The sequence below is a fragment of the Pimephales promelas genome, chromosome 10, assembly GCF_988280905.1.
Source record: "Pimephales promelas chromosome 10, fPimPro1.hap1.1, whole genome shotgun sequence".
NCBI lineage: Eukaryota > Metazoa > Chordata > Actinopteri > Cypriniformes > Leuciscidae > Pimephales > Pimephales promelas.
Genome location: NC_142778.1, coordinates 35,955,072 through 35,975,997, shown reverse-complemented (window position 1 = coordinate 35,975,997; position 20,926 = coordinate 35,955,072). Strand labels below are relative to the sequence as shown.

General features: G+C 33.9%; 1 protein-coding gene across 2 annotated transcripts in view; it reads left to right on the top strand.

The window, feature by feature from the left end:
• The window catches only part of nedd4a (NEDD4 E3 ubiquitin protein ligase a), a 42,329-nt gene that overhangs the window by 17,165 nt on the left and 4,238 nt on the right, over nt 1-20,926 (top strand). For both annotated transcript variants that reach the window (XM_039683928.2, XM_039683927.2), the window contains 22 exons: nt 3,989-4,039; nt 4,612-4,673; nt 4,923-5,025; nt 7,681-7,844; nt 8,694-8,814; nt 8,901-9,050; nt 10,208-10,279; nt 11,503-11,622; nt 12,580-12,798; nt 12,936-13,010; nt 13,123-13,177; nt 14,075-14,133; nt 14,452-14,517; nt 14,940-15,169; nt 16,701-16,822; nt 16,994-17,064; nt 18,213-18,308; nt 18,428-18,501; nt 18,625-18,685; nt 18,769-18,828; nt 18,903-19,010; nt 20,630-20,726. In XM_039683928.2, coding sequence (XP_039539862.2) covers nt 3,989-4,039; nt 4,612-4,673; nt 4,923-5,025; nt 7,681-7,844; nt 8,694-8,814; nt 8,901-9,050; nt 10,208-10,279; nt 11,503-11,622; nt 12,580-12,798; nt 12,936-13,010; nt 13,123-13,177; nt 14,075-14,133; nt 14,452-14,517; nt 14,940-15,169; nt 16,701-16,822; nt 16,994-17,064; nt 18,213-18,308; nt 18,428-18,501; nt 18,625-18,685; nt 18,769-18,828; nt 18,903-19,010; nt 20,630-20,726 — 2,236 coding nt within the window. The remainder of the gene's footprint in view (nt 1-3,988; nt 4,040-4,611; nt 4,674-4,922; nt 5,026-7,680; nt 7,845-8,693; nt 8,815-8,900; nt 9,051-10,207; nt 10,280-11,502; nt 11,623-12,579; nt 12,799-12,935; nt 13,011-13,122; nt 13,178-14,074; nt 14,134-14,451; nt 14,518-14,939; nt 15,170-16,700; nt 16,823-16,993; nt 17,065-18,212; nt 18,309-18,427; nt 18,502-18,624; nt 18,686-18,768; nt 18,829-18,902; nt 19,011-20,629; nt 20,727-20,926) is intronic.

The window sequence follows — 20,926 nt, the reverse complement described above, 5'->3', positions numbered from 1 at the left end:
TAAATCACTCATCTTTAATAAAACATGGTAATTATGCAGCATATCATGCTTAATAAGTACCGAGATGATGACACTAACAGAGCTTTCTCTACTTGGTTTCATTTCATTTACACGGAGGCAAAGCTGGAGTCTGTCGCCTCATCCGTGGTTTGACCCCAATACAGAACAAACAGGAAAATGTGAGGCTGGCCTTAAGAAGGAGGGAATATATGTGTTTTAGTCATCATAATAGGTTTATACGTGCTGTAAAAACCTAAACCACCCTTTGATAGCGAGTAAGTAATTTGCAAGGAAGTAGATGGACATGTTTTAGTGCGAGGCCAGTCATTATTTCTGAACGCCAATGGCTTTTACGCCTCATTTAGGTGACGTGTATTTAACTTGACATATTGTTTCGGTTAACATAATGACAGTGTGTGTATAAAATGTATTTAAAATGATTCTAAGCGTACGAAATCCAGGCATTGAAATGAATAGCAGCAGCTGGAAAAGGTTTGAGGATGGGAATGATTTTGTTCCCGAAAACAAACTCTCTCTTTCTTGCTCCCTTTGTTTTTTCTTCCTCTTTCGGCCTACTTTTTGTGAGGCTCGCTCACAGTCTGAGGGTTAGATCACGGGGAAGTCTATCTTTATAAAGTCTTGTTTATATATAACACATGTATTTATATCTCTGTAAACAATGAAAGCTCTGTACAGTCTCCGATAAGAGTGTCTTCATAACACACAGCTCTCTCTGAGCAACTGCAGCCTGTTTCGAGTGTTAGATTTCACTTCTGAGTTGTTAAATTCACAGTAGATGAAAGGTGAACAGACAGATGAGGGTTCGAGTGAGTCGACATTAAAAATGTACTTGGAGAAGAAAGAGAAGAGAAGAGAAAATCACCACAGTGTGAACTGAAGTTCTTGGCTGGGTTAACTAAACCTCAGTGTGTGTGTGTGTGCATTATGGGGACCAAATATCCTCACAAAAATAGCAATATCCGAAATCCTTGTTCCTGTGGGGACATTTTTTTTGAGCTTATAAATCTTATTAAGTGAGGTTTTATTTGGTTTTTTTATTGTAAAAATGCTGAAAGTTTTCTCTGATGGTTCGGTTCAGGGTTAGTATAAAAAATAGTATAAAAATAGTATAAAAAATCATTATGTCTATGGAAAGTCCCTATAAAACCAGGAAACGCAATGGTTTGTTTTGTTTTGAAATGAAGCAGGCCCATTAATCTGTGTGTATGTGCGCTCATATTGTCACAAACCTCACCCTGAATAATAGGAAAACTAAACAAAAGGATGTTTTGGGTAATTGGTTGGCTGTTTCTAGAGTGTTTTAGGCTATGTTTACACGGAAACGATTCTGAAGAGAAAACGCAAAAGTGATGTTGCGTCATCACTTTTTATTCTACATTTAGACGAGCGTTTTGTGTGGGAAATCCGTGTGCAAATGGTGACGCAAAAGTGTGTGAAATTCAATGTAGTATGCACTTCAGGCGGCTAGGAGTGCATACTACAACAGAGTTGTAGTACTCGAGACTCGGACTCGTCTCGGACTCGGTCTCGAGACCATATTTTAATGGTCTTGGTCTTGTCATGGACTCGTGTGCATTTGGACTCGGAATTGACTCGTAAAAATATTTTTCATGATTATTAATGTATGTTAATAAAATATTTCTTTAAATTGATTGACACGCCCAGTGATTGGTGATTTTCTAGTGCGCAACTGCGCATGACAAATTGTAATAAAATTACTTTTAACACCACCTACTATGTGGCCTTTTTACCCTAAACTGATCATATTTTTTAAAGTCTAAGTAAATTCAGTAAAAAAAAAAAAAAAAAAGATTTTTCTAAGTAAATAAAAGTAAATTAGGTAATCAACCGTCTCTGGTCTCGGACTCGACTCGGACTCGACCGTCTCTGGTCTCAGACTCGACTCTCTATGGACTCGGTCTTGACTCGGACTCGACTCTCTCTGGTCTTGGTGTCGACTCGGACTCGAGTGAGGTGGTCTCGACTACAACACTGTACTACAACAACACCAAGTCCGCGCGCCTGCGTACAATCTTCACTGTCAAGCAGACTTTTGCGTTTTTACCGTTTACACGGGAACGCGGCGGTGGAGCGTTTTTAAGATTTCCACTCTGGAGGGTGCTTTCACTTTTTTGCGTTTTTAAGCCTCAAAAACACCGTCGCCGTGTAAACGAAAGGCACATCCGATAAAATATTTTTACGTTTTCACCCGCGAGCGTTCTCATGTAAACAGAGCCTTAGTATGTTTAAATACTGTCAAAAGATGTATGTAAGATGAGTGATGGATTCAGGCTGTGAACGGACCGAGACAATAGAGTTGCCATTACCGTTCAAATTGCGCAAATTGAAAATGCGCCCAATGGAAATACGTCAATTTTGCAAAAATTGTAAATGAGTTTTTCCGCTCGCATGAGGAGGTTTTTCAGGCAATTTGGAGAAGAAACATTTCATTAAAGTGTAATGGAAACAGGTTTTGCGCATTTACACTCGCCTGACGTAGATTCATTCATTAGGCCGTGTGTCCACCAAAGCGTTTTCACGCACCTGGTGTATGTTTTCAATGGTTTTCAATGGGAGCGCCGCGGTTTTTAAACGCCATGAGCGTAACGAGGCGCTGAATGTTTTTTTCACGCTAAAGCGCCGAGTGCCGGGGTTTTATACTGGTCGCCGAGAGTTGAAAAATGTTCAACTTTGGGTAAAACGCAGCGCTCATCACTGTCACTTTTTACCCAGCCGTCCAATCACAGTGGAGGAGAGGCGGGACTAATACCACACTGACCAACTGTCACAACATTCTGTACAACGACATCAACCAGCAGAGCTAACCGAACAACGTGGATAAAAAATATTTTTTAGTATGAAACAAAATATGTGCGAAGTCAGTTACAAGTAAACTGTGCTGCGGATATTCTGTATCATAGCAACGAAGCGTCTCAACGGAAAAAAACGCTTGAGAGCGTTTTTGGCAGCGCATACTTTCAACTTTTACTGGCGACCAGTAAAAAACGCCGGGCGCTTCAGCGTGAAAAAAAACGCTCATGGCGTTCAAAAAACATGGCGCTCCCATTGAAAACAATTGAAAACATTCGCCAGGCGCATGGAAACACGCTTTGGTGGACACACGGCCTTAAAGACAAAGGAATAGAGTGCCGAAGTGATGACGTCACTTTGTAGGACTACTCGGAAGCTAGCGGCGCATGGGTTCCCTCGATCGAAAGGTTATGCATTTTTCCCATATACTTTTAGAAAATCCCCCAAAAATAAGATCTGTGTTTAACAAAGAGTTGTGACCCTTACACGTTTTGTCTATCAAGATAATCTTTACAAGTTAATCCAAAATTTATACATTTTGAAGCCTATAAAGTTTTTAAAAAACACAAGCAGGTTATAACTGGTGTGTTTTATGTCATAGATCAAAACGTGAAAATATTTAGACCTTATTTCAGGCGATTTAGCAAAAATCCATTCAAAAATCCCCTAGACTTTAGAGCGAGGGAAGCGGGAGTGCTTAAAATGCTAACTCACTTCCGCGTTTTGGCCTGCAGAGTGACGTCGTAACTTCGGCACTCTATTACAGGAATACTAAACAACAAAATCAAGACCTTTGGAGCAGAAATGAGGAGAATCACTGATAAATATGAGCCACTCTCAGTATACGGGTCTTTCCTTGCCATTAATGCTTGCATAACACACACACACACACGTGTGTCATCCATTCGTAGTAATAATGTCTAGTGCGGTGGCTCTGATATATATAAACATACCAACGTCCGTTGCCATGATTTTTGGTATGACTTGTCGCGGGAGGAAAAAATTGCGTTTTAGTCACATTAGAAAAAAACGCAAATCTGTAATGTAAATCTGGTTCTTGAGACTCCTTGAGCTCAGACTGTATGAATGTTTTTGTGCTTGTATTATATCCAGTTGTTTCTCTGTCTGAATCTTCTGTTTTCTTGATTCTCTGCAGACGAGGGATGACTTCCTCGGACAAGTGGATGTTCCTCTACACCAGATCCCTGTGAGGATTTACTATCATTTTATTTTGTGTTTTAAACTATTTTTAATGCATGTTTTTCGTTGAAGCTCCTCACTTATAGTGTCATTAGGTTAAATCTAGGTGTTATTTTTAGAAGGTCGACCTCACACATCTTCAGAAACACATTAACATTTATTAATTTAGCTGACGCTTTTATCCAAAGCGACTTACAATTGCTATAAATGTCAGAGGTCGCACGCCTCTGGAGACACTAGGGGCTCAGGGACACATTGGTGTCTCACAGTGGATTCGAACCCGGGTCTCTCACACCAAAGGCATGTGTCTTATCCACCACCCCATGACATCGTAAAATAAACCATCTGGTTTTGTAACGGTTCAGTTGCAACTCATTATTAGTCACTGTGTGAACATTAAACTCTCCCGCTCTATAAATGTGTGTGTGTGTGATATAAACATTAACATTTATAAATATCAGCACTGATTATATGTAAATATAACAGCTAAAAATAAAAAAAAACAACTACTGATACTAATTATGTTACAATATTTCAATATTTCGATTTTTTTTTTTTTTTTAATGTGTGTATCCACAGACAGAAAATCCGAACAACGAAAGGCCGTACACTTTCAAGGACTTCCTGTTGCACCCGAGAAGGTTAGCAGGAGATTTTTAACACCCGCATGCTTTATTTCCCAAACATTGATGGTTTTTAGTGTAACGTTCACTGACTTCAGTCTGTACATTGTTGTGATGTGCCCTTTGACCTGCTATGACATCATGTAACTGTGCACTGTTTTCATTTGAAACATGTACACATCAACACCGGCATTGATACACTTCAATGGAATCAATATATTTCCTGATACTATGATAAGTTTTGTTGATGTATGTGTTTTAATACAGTCACAAGTCGAGGGTGAAAGGTCATCTGCGACTGAAGATGACTTACCTGCCTAAAAACAGCGATGCGGAGGACGACCCTGCTGAACTCACCGAGAATATAGATGTAATAATGCACACACAAACACAAGCTTTGCTAACAAACACATTGTAATAATTGTAGAGTTCTACAATGTTCTTTAATAGAACTAAAAAAATGTGGAATTGAGCAGTGAGATAAAGGGCCGTGCTATCATCAAATATCTTCAGATAAAGGAAACTCTATTGATTCACAATTTAGCGCAGCAGTGTGTGTATATGTACACAGTACATTAAAGGAGTAGTTCACTTTAAAAAAAAAAACTTTTGCTGATAATTTACTCGCCCCCATGTCATCCAAGATGTCCATGTCTTTCTTTCCTCAGTCGAAAACAAATTAAGGTTTTTGATGTAAACACATTCCAGGATTTTATCCATGTAATGGACTTCAATGGGAACCAAACGGTTCAAGGTCCAAATGAGAGTTTCAGTGCAGCTTCAAAGGGCTTATCAAAGGGTCAAAGGGTTTTATCAAGGACCCTTCGAGTCATGACTCGAAATAAGATTTGTTCATTTTGATGAACAAGTTTGAACAGGAGAGTCACGGAACTTGAGCTTATAAAACTTAAACTTTTTTATTTTTGAAATGAGTGATTGTTTCGCTTGATAAGACCCTTATTCATCGTCTGGTGTCGTTTAAAGCCCTTTGAAGCTGCACTGAAACTCTCATTTGGACCTTGAACCGTTTGGTTCCCATTGAAGTCCATTATATGGAGAAAAATCCTGGAATGTTTTCATCAAAAACCTTAATTTCTTTTCGACTGAAAAAAGAAAGACATGGACATCTTGGATGACACGGGGGCGAGTAAATTATCAGCAAAAGTTTTTTTAAAAGTGAACTACTCCTTTAATGCATTCCTTCATCTTTAAATGTGACTCATCTGTTTAAACTTTAAAGGAAGTCTCATTACTGATGTAGTTTACAGCAGGCTGGAGAGATCATGTAAACATTTCTAATGCCTTGATCTGATATCCGCTATCTAAAGTGCTTTCTTTCCTCAAGCACAATTCTGCCTTATTCCACTTTTCAGACTTGTTTTTTGACCTTGAGCTGGGGGTTTCTTAACAGAACCACAGATAGACAGACTTTGGCCTTGAAGGGACAGTCAGGAATTATGGTTGTGGGAAATTGTTGTACCTTTAACATTTGTGGATGTTGTATTTATTTGCATTTGATTCAGTTTTTGAATTTAATATGTTATTTAGTCAAAAATCACTGTTACAATTGTTTGATTTTTTTTTTTTAGGTTTCTTTAGATATTAAGGGCAGGACTTACTTATTTTTATGTAATTTAATTATATTTTATTTTATTTTGGTACTTTTACTGAGAAAACATGAGTTCATGTTAAGATCTCAGGATTGTTTAAAAAAATGACTTATTGTTTTTTTATTTTTGTTTTTGCCGCTTTTACTGAGAAACAAGAACATTCATAAGATCATGTAAAGATATTACCTATTTTATTTTATTTTTGTATTTTTACCGAGAAACAAGAGATCATGTTAAGTGACCTAATTTAAAATATGGCTCAGCCCCCCCCCCCCAAAAAAAATAATATGTGTGTGTGTGTGTGTGTGTGTGTGTATATATATATATATATATATTATTTATTTATTTTTTTTATAAAAAAAGCCTGAACCATATTTTAAATGAGGTCACTATAAAACCATTCAGAAAACCTTAGCAATCAAGTCTTTAGCCACTGCCTTCAACATCTAAACCATGAGCTCTTGTTCTTGTTGTTTTAAAACCCTGTAAGCGTTCTCTCCTGCACCATGCATGATCTTTCTTTGAACTAGCATTGAATGTCATCGAGTTTGCAAACAAAAGAAACAGCCTTCGGCAAACTAAAGACATTTGTTTGTGCTCAAACACGTGAGTTATATTTATGCACAATAACTTTATTCTAGAACCAGCAGAGTCACTGTGTTCTTTTCCAGCACGTTCTGTAATGTGCGAGGGCCGTGTTGATCCTGGTGTCGGGTGTGTTCACATCGCACGAGAAATACAGGCGCGATTCCAGACGTCCAGATTAAATAGAGCTTAACCATTCCTGGATTCACAGGAATGAAATGTGTGCATCATAAATTCACTTGGCATGAAAAGCAGTTAAATGGCTGATAACAAAGGCCTGGCCAAAATGATCACACAAACAGAGGGTTTCTGTGTAAGAAAAGTAACAGCTCAATGTTTTAAAAGGGTCATATAATGTCCTTTTCTTAAGATGTAAAATAAGTCTCTGATGTCCTCAGAGTGTGTGTGTGAAGTCTCAGCTCAAAATACCCCACAGATATTTTTATAGAGCATGTTAAAATTGTCACTTTTTGGGGGTGAGGAAAAAGCACCTATTTCGTGTCTGTCCCTTTAAATGCAAATGAAAGGTGTGCTATCCTGTAGTCATTGTTTTGCATATTCTGTCATGATAATCTATAAAATGTTCCCATGGGCTGGGTTTATGTAAATTTTAGGTTTTGTGATGTCACTTACCCGGGAAGGAATGTCATGTAGTCCCTACCAGTCGTTTGTTGTAGTCCTTAAAAATCTCCATTTGTTTTGAACTTTGAGTGTGGTAACTTTGCAGATGTTGTTTATGCTCAAACGGCAACATTACACACTAACTAAAGTTAGAAAGTGAAATCATAATTAACCACCCCTTTAATACTCTGGTCATTTCTGTCTTGTAGCCTGGCTGGGAGTTTTTGGAGCCTCATGAATTATGCAGTCCTCATCACCCGCATCAGCTGCCTGCGCTGCCCCCTGGCTGGGAGGAGCGGCAGGACAACCTGGGGCGAACTTACTACGTCAACCACGAGAGCAGGACCACACAGTGGCACAGACCCACCATCCAGTAATTATCGCCTCCCTAAGCACACACACAAACATGCATACACAAGCCCACTGCTCAATGTAAATATTTGCATTTGTCTTTGACGCTTATTCATTTGGCATATGGTTTCAATCACTTTGACTCGACCCCATGACCTTGCTGTCGCTGTCGCTGTCGCAGTGATGTTTGACCATCTGAATTATAATTTACTTAGATATTGTTAAATTAGTTTTTAGTACATCAAATATTGCGCAAAAGGCCATGTTAAGATTTGACATTTAAAAAGGTCAGTATTTATTTTACTTTATTTTTATAGTATTTCTTTTATTTATTTATTTTTTTATTACATCAAGCTTGCATTTTGAATTTGTTTTTTATTTATTTTTTTATTTAAAAAACATTTTTTTTGTATTGTTTTATTTTATTTGGTTTTATTTTATTTATTTATATACATCTTGCCTTTTGACTAAGAAACAAAAGGCCGATAAGATTTTAAATTAAAAAAGTTCAATTTATATTTTGTTTCTTTTTAGTATTTTCATTCAGATTTATTTAGAGTCAGACAGACAAATAGACAGACGCACTGAAATATATACATAGTTCAGAGACAGACAGAATTAATATTAGTACTCTAAATATGCATTTTGCAATTGACTTTGTTTTATATATTTTTATTTAGTTTATTTATTTATTTTTTAAGTGCATCAAATATACATTCTCTACTTTGACTGAGAAAAAGCCATGTTGAGATTTTACATCTGAAATCTCCGACCTCTGCTCTCGGCTGGTCAGCGGCGTCCTCACCTGCTTTATTTGAGTCTTTCTGGGTCATTTTGAGCACTGAAGTGTGTGTTTTGTCCTGATTTACAGGGACACTCAAAGAGACAATGAACAGAGACAGGATACACACAACGAGTCCCAGCGGGCGTTCCTCACACGCAGACAAATATCCGAACATGACGAGAACCACGAGCGCAGAGAGTCACCTGAGGTACTCACACACACACACACACTTCGGTGACTTCTTCCGAACACATGGACAAACAACATTCACATCTGTCTGTGTGTGTTTTGTAGAGCTGGGAGATCATAACGGCAGATGAGTCCACGTTATACAGCCTGAGCGAGCGCTCGCCACCGCCCCCTCACTCCCCGATGGAGTTCACGGGATTCTGTGAGGAGTTCAGCCGACTGCAGCCAGGAAACGACAGACGCACTTCCCTCACGGTCAGTCCACACACACACACACACACACGTCACAAATTCTTTGGCAAGTAAAAAAAATGCTTGCTTGGGTTGGGTTAAATTCTTTAGATAGTAATTATCAGCTGAAAATCTGTTCAAAAGATTTTTAAATCATTTTAGGTTGAGTCAACTAGGTGACTGCAGCACGTTTAGAGTATACAGAACCAGAAATAAACTAATTTAAGTTTTGTATTTCTTATTTTGAGTTGTACTATTGTGTGACACAAGAGTCAATGCAAGTAGTCCATTGATTAAATCCATCAACACACAGTAATTACATTTATTATATTACAAAATATTTGGATTTCAAATAAACAGTTCTGTTTATCAAAGAATCACGAAAAAAATGGATAATAATCAGAAATGTTTCTTGAGCAGCAAATCATCATATTAGAGTGATTTCTGAAGGATCATGTGACACTGAAGACTGGAGTAATGATGATCACAGGAATAAATTACACTATTTAAACAGATAACAGATGTTTTAAATTAGAATAATTCTTCCAAAATATTATAATTTTTTCTGTAACTTCTTTCAAAAACATTTATAAAATCATACTGACCCCAAAACTTTTGAATGATAGTGTGACACAGGCAATTCAAATCAAACTAATGCTAACTAAATACTTAAAGCAACACTAAGTAAGATTTTTTTGTTTTTTTTTTATCTTAAAATAATGTTTCCAAAATCGTTTCAGTGGTTCATTAGGTCGTGACAGGGTGAAAGGCACTTGTGGATCCTATATCCGCTATAACCACGCTATGTCGCGTTTCTGTAGTTCTAATGAGACATAAGAAAACTACAAATTTGACTTGCGTTACAACAGTCATTTTTTTGTACGCAATACATCATAATTTCATGAAATCATGCAACATACTCGACCTTGTCTGTGGACATCGTTCATTCCAACGAGCTAAATTAGGCTAAATTATTTAGCACAGCGGTAATGAGCAATTCCACTTCCAACCTGTAGGGCGGCCGCATAGGAAAACTTACTTGGTGTTGCTTTAAAGCAACTCACACATTTTTTTTACTTCTTACAATGTTTATTTAAGATGCCAAATATATATTAGTTGTCATATAAGGAATATTCCTCACATATTTGTATATTTAGTGAAACTGTTGTGTTTGTCCTCAGGCACAGGGTCACGGCAGCCGCAGAGGAAGCACACAGACCCTCACGGTGGAAGAGCATCCGGTTCACCCCGTGGTGAGAGCATCCGTCGGGAACACTTTACCATCAGCTTCATTAGTTAACATTAGTTCATGTATTAACAAGGGCTGCACGATTATGACAAAAATCATATATTATCACAATTTACACTGAATGATGTTTTGAATAGCTTTATACCATTGTTTAAGCGACTTAAATCCATATTGTTATTTCGAAATAAACTAGCTAAAAACAACTTTTTATTGCTTTTCTATAGCATTAAGCCTCAAATGTCAAATATATATATTTTTTTATTTAAAGAAACCAAATCAAAGTAAAATATGCATGGTATTGTAATGTTATACTAAAATTAAAAAATTATTTGCATTTGTCTTTGACGTTTATGCATTTGGCATATGGTTTCAATCACTTTGACTCGACCCCATGACCTTGCTGTCGCTGTCGCAGTGATGTTTGACCATCTGAATTATAATTTACTTAATTTACTTTACTTAAATATTGTTAAATTAGTTTTTATTACATCAAATATTGCGCAAAAGGCCATGTTAAGATTTTACATTTAAAAAGGTCAGTATTTATTTTACTTTATTTTATATTTTAATTGTATTTCTTTCTTTTTTTTATTAGTACATCAAGCTTACATTTTTAATTTTTTTAATTATTTATTTAAAAAAATATTTTAATAATTTTTTTTGTATTGTTTTATTTTATTTGGTTTATATATATTTTATTACGTCAAATATACATCTCATAATCATATATTATCACAATTTACATTGAATGATGTTTTGAATAGCTTTATACCATTGTTTAAGCGACTGAAATTGTAATCATGATTATAAATTTGATTAATTGTGCTGCCTTAGTATTAACTAATATGAGCTGACCATGAGCAATACATTTATTACTGTATTTATAACCCATCTTTGTCAATATTATATTACTAATGTCGACTAATGAACCTTATTGTAAAGTGCTGCCTCTCCTTCCGAGCCCAGACCGAACTCTCGCCGTGCGTTCCAGTTTCAGCAGTGTTTTACTCAGTCTCCCAGCACATGATGTGTAATCTTAGATGGCCCAGATTTCCCAGCATGCCCTGAACCTCGCAGTACATCACTCATCTGCTCCCAGAGGACAGTGTGTTTGAGAGGCAAACTGCTAACTGATGGCTATTCATGAAACAAATAGACGATCTGTAATGGATTGTTTCCATTTTGTGCTTTACATTTTCATTTATCCTTTTTTGTTCTTCCCTTTAGCTGTTACCCACCTCTTCTGGGCTGCCTCCGGGATGGGAGGAAAAGCAGGACAGTAAAGGGAGACTTTATTACGTCAACCACAACAGCAGAACCACGACTTGGACACGGCCGCTCATTCAGGTACGTCTCCTTCCGGGTGGACCGGTTCTCGCTGTAGAGAAAGCTCCATCAACAATTTATTGGAAATAATGTTAAATGATAAATAATTGTGTTTTTTGTTGATAAAAATTGTAATTACTTTTTTTTTAACTACAGGTTTGATTTGCTTGTTTGTATGGCTGCACATTATGTGGCCCAAAAATTATGATTATATATGACTATAAAATAATAATAATAACAACAACAACAAATATATAATTTTTCTTATTATTATAAATATTAATACTATAAAACTAAACAATAATTTGGTAATAACAATTAAATCAACATTAAAAGTGAAAATAATTATAATTAATCATAATTATTATTATTGATATTAATACTAAATAAATATATTAAACAAAATAAGTAATATTTTACTTTGTAGAAAAATATACAAGTATTTAAGAAAATGTATATAATAATAAGAAGAAGACTATATTTATATATTTCACTTTAAAAGAAAAAATGTAGGTAATAATTAGAAGAAGACTATATTTATATTTACTATATTTAGACTATATATAAACTATATTTTACAGAACTAATTATGGTTGTCTAAAATTTGTATTTAATTAAATTTTTTTATTTGAAACACCAATTTGTATTTAATTTTATGTTTTGTTATTGTTGTTATTATTATTACTAAATACATTTTTTAAACAAAATAAGATAAAAAAAATGTACTAAATACATTTTTTTTAATTTTTTTTTTTCAGAACTTCTTCATTTGTAAATTTAAACCATCAATATTTTTATTGTGGGAGAAAACTGAAAACAGCCTGTTTATAAGTGCGTCTCATCACAATGCCACGCATTAAAAGCACCAGATCAATTTGCTTTGCGATTTCTGTCTAATTTCGATGAACTGTGTGGTGCTAATTTGTGACGTGATAATGCATAATATTTCTATCCTGAACTTTGACCTCTGTATTTCAGCTCATACAGCCTCCCAATGAGGTGGTGGGCGGGGCCATGTCTCTCTCCCAGAATGCCACAGGCTACGCTCCGCCCCTGCTCTCCCCGGAAGTGTCCCCGCAGCACACACACTCACACACACCGGAGCCCGTGGGCCTGATGCCGACCGGCTGGGAGGTGCGCAGCGCTCCGAACGGACGGGCCTTTTTCATAGACCACAACACGAAGACCACCTCATGGGTACGACAGACACAAACATAAACATTATATTACATGGCATTACTATATGACTATAATACGTGTTCATTGTTCCATACCATTGTTCATGCTGAAATGTACTTCCTGTGGTTGCCATCCTGTTTCCTGTTCCGTCACAGGACGACCCCCGGCTGAAGGTTCCCATGCAAATGAGGAGAGTCTCCCTCGACCCCACTGACCTCGGCCCACTGCCGGTACGATGGATGATGTCATCGCTGATGTCATAATCATAAAATGATTTTACTGATATGGTGTTCAGGACAGAGGTTAAAAAGGTGTGTGTGTGTGTGTGTGTGTGTCTTATAGCCTGGCTGGGAGGAGCGAGTACATAGTGACGGCAGAATCTTCTACATCGATCACAGTAAGTGGCACATTCATAACCACACCAGTCCAAAAAACCCACAATGTTGAACTTTTTCTTGGAATCTGGAACTGATGTGTGCAATTTTTTTAATGTGTGATTTTTTTTTTTTTTTTTTATTTTTTTTATTATTATTATTATTATTTTTTTAATTGTAAAATTTTTTATACAATATTTTACAAATATTTTAAATTATGTTTTTAAACTTATTTTTATTTAATTTATATATATATATATATATATATATATACTGTACTATTATATATTCATATTTAAAATTTTATTATTAAATATTTATTTAGTTACATTTTATTTACATTATTTAATATTTAAAAATGTTATATATTCATTTATAAAATTTTTATTATATATTCATTTAATTTTATACAATTTTTTTAAAAACTCTTTTATATTATGTTTTCAAACTTATTTTTATTTAATTTATATATATATACTGTACTATGATATATTCATATTCAAAATTGTATTATTCAATATTTATTTATTTACATTTTATTTACATTATTTAATATTCAAAATATTTTTTATATATATATATATATATATATATATATATATTCATTTATAAAATTTCTATGATATATTCATTAAATTGTATACAATATTTTTTTTAAAGTAAAACTTGTTTTTATTTAATTTATAACTTTTCTATATACCATACTCTAATATACTCATATTTATCATTTTATTATTTGTTTATTTATTTTCAATTTACTCTAATATTTAAAAAAATATTTTATATTATATTTATAAAAAAAAATTTGAAGTTGATACATTTTATAATTTAATTTATATTTGTATTTATACTCTCTTTTTACATTGTTGTTTGTTTTATTTATACCAATTTTCATTTTATGCTACGTTTTTTTTTTTTAGACACAAAAGTCACGCAGTGGGAAGATCCGAGACTGCAAAATTCAGCCATCACTGGTCCGGTAAGTGGTTTTCTGTTTCTGTTAATGTTCATGTACAGTCAGGCGTTGAAGACCGAGCCAATAGAAACGGATATTTAAGCCATTAATGGATCACATTGAGACGGCTGCAGTGATATTCGCCATATCGTGTTTCTAAAAGTATTCTGAGCCTGAAACCCTGTACATGTCTTCCCATTCATTTCCTGTAAGGGGTTTGTGCGTGTCATGAGGGAAAGTTATATTTGTCGCGGTGGAGTTGAATGGTCTCTGTCGGATCAGGAACAGCAGATGAGAGCTGATGGATTATTGGCGAAGTGATTGTGTTCTGTTTTATTTCAGGCCGTGCCTTACTCCAGAGACTATAAACAGAAGTATGAATACTTCCGCAAGAAACTGAAGAAACCGGTACGTCACTGCCCTTCACATTCAGTCCATTACAGGCTTTCTCTGTCCCATTCGGGTCTCTGAGATCAAATCGGTTGAATGAATGACTCCCTCAACTTGCTTATTAAGACAGTGATTTACCTGTCTTATATTTTCATATTTAAAGTAAAATGTTAAAATTAGATTTCAATAAACAGTTCATTGTTTGTTAACCTTTTACCAAATGTCTTGGAGTATCACAATAATATTGTATTATGAGTTCAGTATCGTGATATGTATCGAATCGTGAAATGAGGGTATTGTTAAACCCCTAAGTGCTAATGTACTGTATATAATACTGTGTGGGCTGGAAAAAATTTTGTCGTCACCTAAAACCTTAAAAAAAGGATAAATGAATTTAAAAATGTAATAAAATCTGAATCAATCTTTCCTCCGGTCTCCAGGCAGACATCCCGAACCGCTTCGAGCTGAACGTGAGGCGTAACGCTCTCCTGGAGGACTCGTACCGCCGGATCCTGGCCGTCAAGCGCTCGGAGCTGCTGAAGGCCCGTCTCTGGGTGGAGTTCGAGGGGGAGAAGGGCCTCGACTACGGGGGCGTGGCCCGGGAATGGTTCTTCCTGATCTCCAAGGAAATGTTCAACCCTTATTATGGGCTGTTTGAGTATTCTGCCACGTGAGTGAAGGAACTTAACTGGCCCTTTAAATGCACCCTGTTCACATTTCCAGGATTCTCAGATTAAGTCGTCATAGTTGGGTAAACTTGGGTAAGAAAATATCATTTTGCGTTCCCATTTGCCACAATACAGAAGAAAAAACCCACAATAGTGTTTCCACAACTTTCAAAAAGGGGAATAATATTGAGAAATTGATTACGGTGGTCAGAAGAAAGGAACATGTCAAATTTGCCGTCTTCCCTCAGCCGTTGTATTAGAAACACAGTAGCGTTGACTAGTTTTCTGAATTTAATGCTACAAAACACAAAATATAGTGTTATAAATGCACATCATTTAGCTAGATTTACAATGTTAATAACTGTGGGAATGCGTCATCACAGTCACCACAGCGGTAAACTTTTCTAAGAATATGGAAAACTTATATGCAAGTTTTTTATTTATTTATTATATAATATATATTTTTACATTTTTCATTAAATTTTATATTTCATAATATATTTTATAATATATTTTACAAAATTGTTTATATAATTTTTTTTCTTTTAATTGTCATTTTTTTCATGCATATATATACTGTATATATATATATATATATATATTTGGGCTGTCAAACCATTAATCGCGATTAATTGCATCCAAAATAAAAGTTTGTGTTTACATAATATATGTGGGTACACTTTGTATAATTATTTATAAATACACACACATGCTTGTATATATTTAAGAAATATTTTCATGTATATACTGTATTTAGATTTATATACTTTATATTATATATAAATATAAATATTTTATATATAAATAATATTTTTTTTCTTAATATACATGCATGTGAGTGTATTTATATATATATATATATATATATATATACAAAATAATTATACACAGTGCACCCACATATATTATGTAAACACAAACTTTTGTATGCGATTAATCGCGATTAATCGTGATTAATCGTTTGACGGCCCTAATATATATACTATATATATATATATATATATATATATATATATATATACTGTATATTATATACTCATTATATACTCAATATTTATAAACTTTATATAATATATTTTTTATTTATGTAAAAAGTTTTTAAAAAGTGTGTGTATATATATATATATATATATATATATATAAATAAAAAATATGTAAATAAAAAATCTATTATATAAAGTTGATAAAGTTGTTTTATATATGTATATATATACTGTATATATACTGTATATATATATATATATATATATATATATATATATATACTGTATTTATATATAAAATATATGTAATATATATGTTTAAAACAATTATTTATTTGTTATATATATATATATATATAACAAATATATATATATATATATATATATATATATATATATATATAACAATATATATATATATATATAATTTTTTTTTTTTACACAAATACCATTTAGTAGAAAGACCTCTGTCTGTGAAAAGGGTCTTGTGTGTTGTGCATGGAAAAACCTTTTCAAACATGGCTTTTAAAGCGTCGTGTGAATGTTCCAGGGATAACTACACCCTGCAGATCAACCCCAACTCAGGTCTGTGTAACGAGGACCACCTGTCGTACTTCAAGTTCATCGGCCGGGTGGCTGGAATGGCCGTTTATCACGGGAAGCTTTTGGATGGTGAGTAACCTGTCAAGACCAATATAAATACCCACTACTCATATTCACAGTATTTGACGGTGGCTCTCGACACACTGTATGCATGCATGCAGATCGATCTAAATGTAGCAAAAATCTGTCATCATTTACCTCATGTGGCTTATACATGTTTTTTTGCACTTGTCTGCACAGCATTCTTCATCCGGCCCTTCTACAAGATGATGTTGCAGAAGCCAATCACGTTACAGGATATGGAGTCAGTGGTGAGTTGAACCAATCAGCATCAATTCTAAACATCACTTTTGTCTTTTTTCAGAGATTACACCGGCTATAGCATATTGTCATTCCAATCTAGCATACAGTAGCCTACAAGATAGCACACTACTTCTGTAGTGTGTATGTGCACAGTGAATATTATTAATTTATTATTATCTTTTTAGCATGGAGTACTTGAATGACCTACAGCATTTTCCAAATATTTCATTGTACATCTCAGATACTGTATCCCACAATGCAATGTGCTCAAATTGACATTTTAAATGGACACTTGTTGAATTAAATGTATATTGTAATGTAAGGTGTATACTATACATAATAGTAGATGTGTGCCACTACAACAACATATTTATTTGTATTTAATTTATTTAGATTTATTATTATTTTTATATTATTTTTTTAAATATATATATATATCAATTATGTTTTATTTATTTTTTATTTATGCATTCATTTTTTTGTGCATGTATTTTCTAATTTGTTTATCAGTTAAATAATATTTATTTGTATTGTATTTAATTATATTTATATTGTATTTTTAAGGAAATCCACACAATAAATGCTTTTTTTTTTCACCCCTAGTGAAAGAAAACTACACCAAAATGTATTTAAAATAGATTTATTTCATACCAAGTACACTACAAATCCATCAAAATATTTACTGACATATGATCGCTTGAGACTTACTGATACAAATATTATAATTAATCTTTATTTGGAGTACCTCTTTATTCCACAATGCACATTTCTTAATATTAAGCTTTCTTAAATATGTTTTAATATTACTATTCCAATGATCTCTGTATAATATCAGTCTTTAAATGCAAGTGTATCTATAGTATACTTTCAATAGTTCCACTTGAGCACAATCAAATATATTAAGTATACTGTATCTTTAGTTGAACATCAGCACTATTTCCGGATTACATGTGCATGACGTACAAAATTAGTTGTTGCAATTTAGCAGACTTTACATGTACGTATATCAGTTTAGTATACCAAAAGGAAGTCATAAAAGTAATATTTTAACTCGCTGTTACCACTAATGACGTGATTAATGTTCCATTGAAGTCATTCATGCCCTGTTATCAATCACTTGTCAACCATGATGTTTTTGGGTCATATTTAATTGTAGGACAACGAGTATTTTAATTCCCTGCGATGGATTTTGGAGAACGACCCCACAGAGCTGGACCTCCGGTTCGCCATCGACGAGGAGCTTTTTGGACAGGTAATTCCTCCATTGAACACCAAGAGCCGTCCGTGCGGCTTGTGCTTTATGTCCCAAGACTTCTGAAACCATACAAGTGTAAAAAGGATTTGATTGTAAATGTCTGATCTCTTGCTCAGACGCACCAGCGTGATCTGAAGCCAGGAGGTGCTGATATTGTCGTCAATGACACCAACAAAAAGGAGTATATTCAGTATGTTTTACCGCCCTCTAGTGGCACGGACAAACCTCAACACATTTGACACTTCACATATGAAGCGATGGGATCATTTTGAGTTAGAGATATATAAATACTGTCTCCTCTGTTTATTTCCAGTCTGGTGATGCAGTGGAGGTTTGTAGATCGGATCCAGAGACAGATGACGGCCTTCAAGGAGGTACAGACGCTCGTTCGGTCAGTTCAGGTCACTGCCGCCCACCGAGACGTACACTGATTTATATCTGTATGTTTTATCTGCAGGGTTTCTACGAGCTGATCCCTCTGGACCTGATCAAGATCTTTGATGAAAACGAGCTGGAGGTGAGACGATGCGCTTTACAAACTTTATTCATCTGAGCTCTCCAAACCCTGACTGAGCTGTCTGTGCTCCTCAGCTGTTGATGTGTGGCTTAGGAGACGTGGACGTCAACGACTGGAGAGAAAACACCAAATATAAAAATGGCTACAACCCCAATCACCCCGCCATCGTCTGGTTCTGGAAGGTCAGGTTTGATTCCTGACATGTTTTTTCATCGTTAAAATAAAATCCTAGAAATTTTTGAGAGCTTTTTAGTGTTGAACTTGATTTAAATTAAAAACAAGATATTGATTATTGTGCCACATATATAAAAGTAATTAAATATAATTCAACTGAAAAACAAATAAATACATAATTGTTAAACAATTTATGTATTATTATTATTATTATTATTATGTTATTATTATTTAATTTTAATTTATTGTTTTTCAGTTTCATTTTATCTAAGCTGAAAAACAAATAAATAATATAATAAGCAATTGCTAAAAAATGTGATACAATTCTAAAATAACATTTATTTTAAAATATTATTTAATTTGTTTTTATTAAGATTTATTTGGATCTCATTTTTGTATATTATTCATTTAAACGTGTTTTATTTAATTTGATTACATTTTTTTTTTTTCATTTTTAGCAATTATTTATTTATTTATTATTATTATATTTGTAATGTTTTTTCATCATTGAAATCAAGTCATAGAAATATTTTAAGAAGTGTTCAATTAAGTTTTGATTTAAATTAAAAACAAGATAATGATTATTGTGCCACGTATATATAAAAGTAATTGCCTTTAAATATAATTAAACTGAAAAACAAATAAATACATAATTGCTAAACAATACTATTATTATATTATTTAATTGTTTTTGTTTCATTTTATTTAACCTGAAAAACAAACAAATAATATAATAAGTAATAAGTAAGCTTAAAATGTGATACAATTCTAAAATAAAATGTATTTTAAAAATATTATTTTATTTGTTTTTATTAAGATTTATTTGGATCTCATTTTTGTATATTATTAATTTAAATGTGTATATCCATTATATGTTTTTTTTAATTTGATTAAATTTTTTTGTTTTAATTTGATTTAATTTTTAGCAATTATTTATTTATTTATTATTATGATATGTGTAATGTTTTTTTCAGTTTAATTATATTTAAAGGAAAATACTAAAAAATTTTTTTGTTTTTTTAAAGTTCAAAAAAGCATGGTGTTTCCAGTCTGAGTAATCAGGAAATAATCGAAATCTCAATATTGATCAGTAATAATCATGATTCAGACATTTTACCATGATATAAGCTATAATGATGTTTACCGTGACTAATAGTGCCTGGGCATAGCATGTACCTAAAACCCCCTTTAACATGGTCAAATCACTGTAATGCACAGCTTTGCCTGCTTCAATATCATGACAGTAACCTCACTATTATGACAAAATTTCTTATAACACAATGTACAGGTGAAACTCGAAACATTAGAATATCGTGCAAAAGTTCATTTATTTCAACTTAAAAGGTGAAACTAATATATTATATAGACTCATTACATGCAAAGTGAGATATTTCAAGCCTAATAATAATTTCCACAGCTTATGAAAACCCCAAATATATAGAATATTGTAAAACGGTTTTATCAAGGTGTAAACCATAATCATCAAAATTATAACAAATAAAGGCTTGAAATATCTCACTTTGCATGTAATGAGTCTATATCACCTTTAAAGTTTACTGAACTAAATGAACTCTTGGACCTGTATTGGTGGGTTTTAACGCAGCGCTCATCGTTTCTGTGATTTCAGGCGGTGCTGCTGATGGATGCAGAGAAGCGGATCCGTCTGCTGCAGTTTGTGACGGGCACGTCCCGCCTACCAATGAACGGATTTGCTGAGCTCTACGGTAAGCCCCGCCCCCATCTCCCCATACTCACAGTAGTAGTAGCTCGCTCACTTCAGAATGAAAATCTCCTGATTTACTCAACCGAGATGTTCCTCTCTTTCTTTCCTCAGTCGAAAAGAAATGAAGGTTTTTGAGGAAAACAGTGTCTTCAGTGACTTCAGTGAGGTCGACCCGTTGGACCCCATTGAAGTCCATTATAT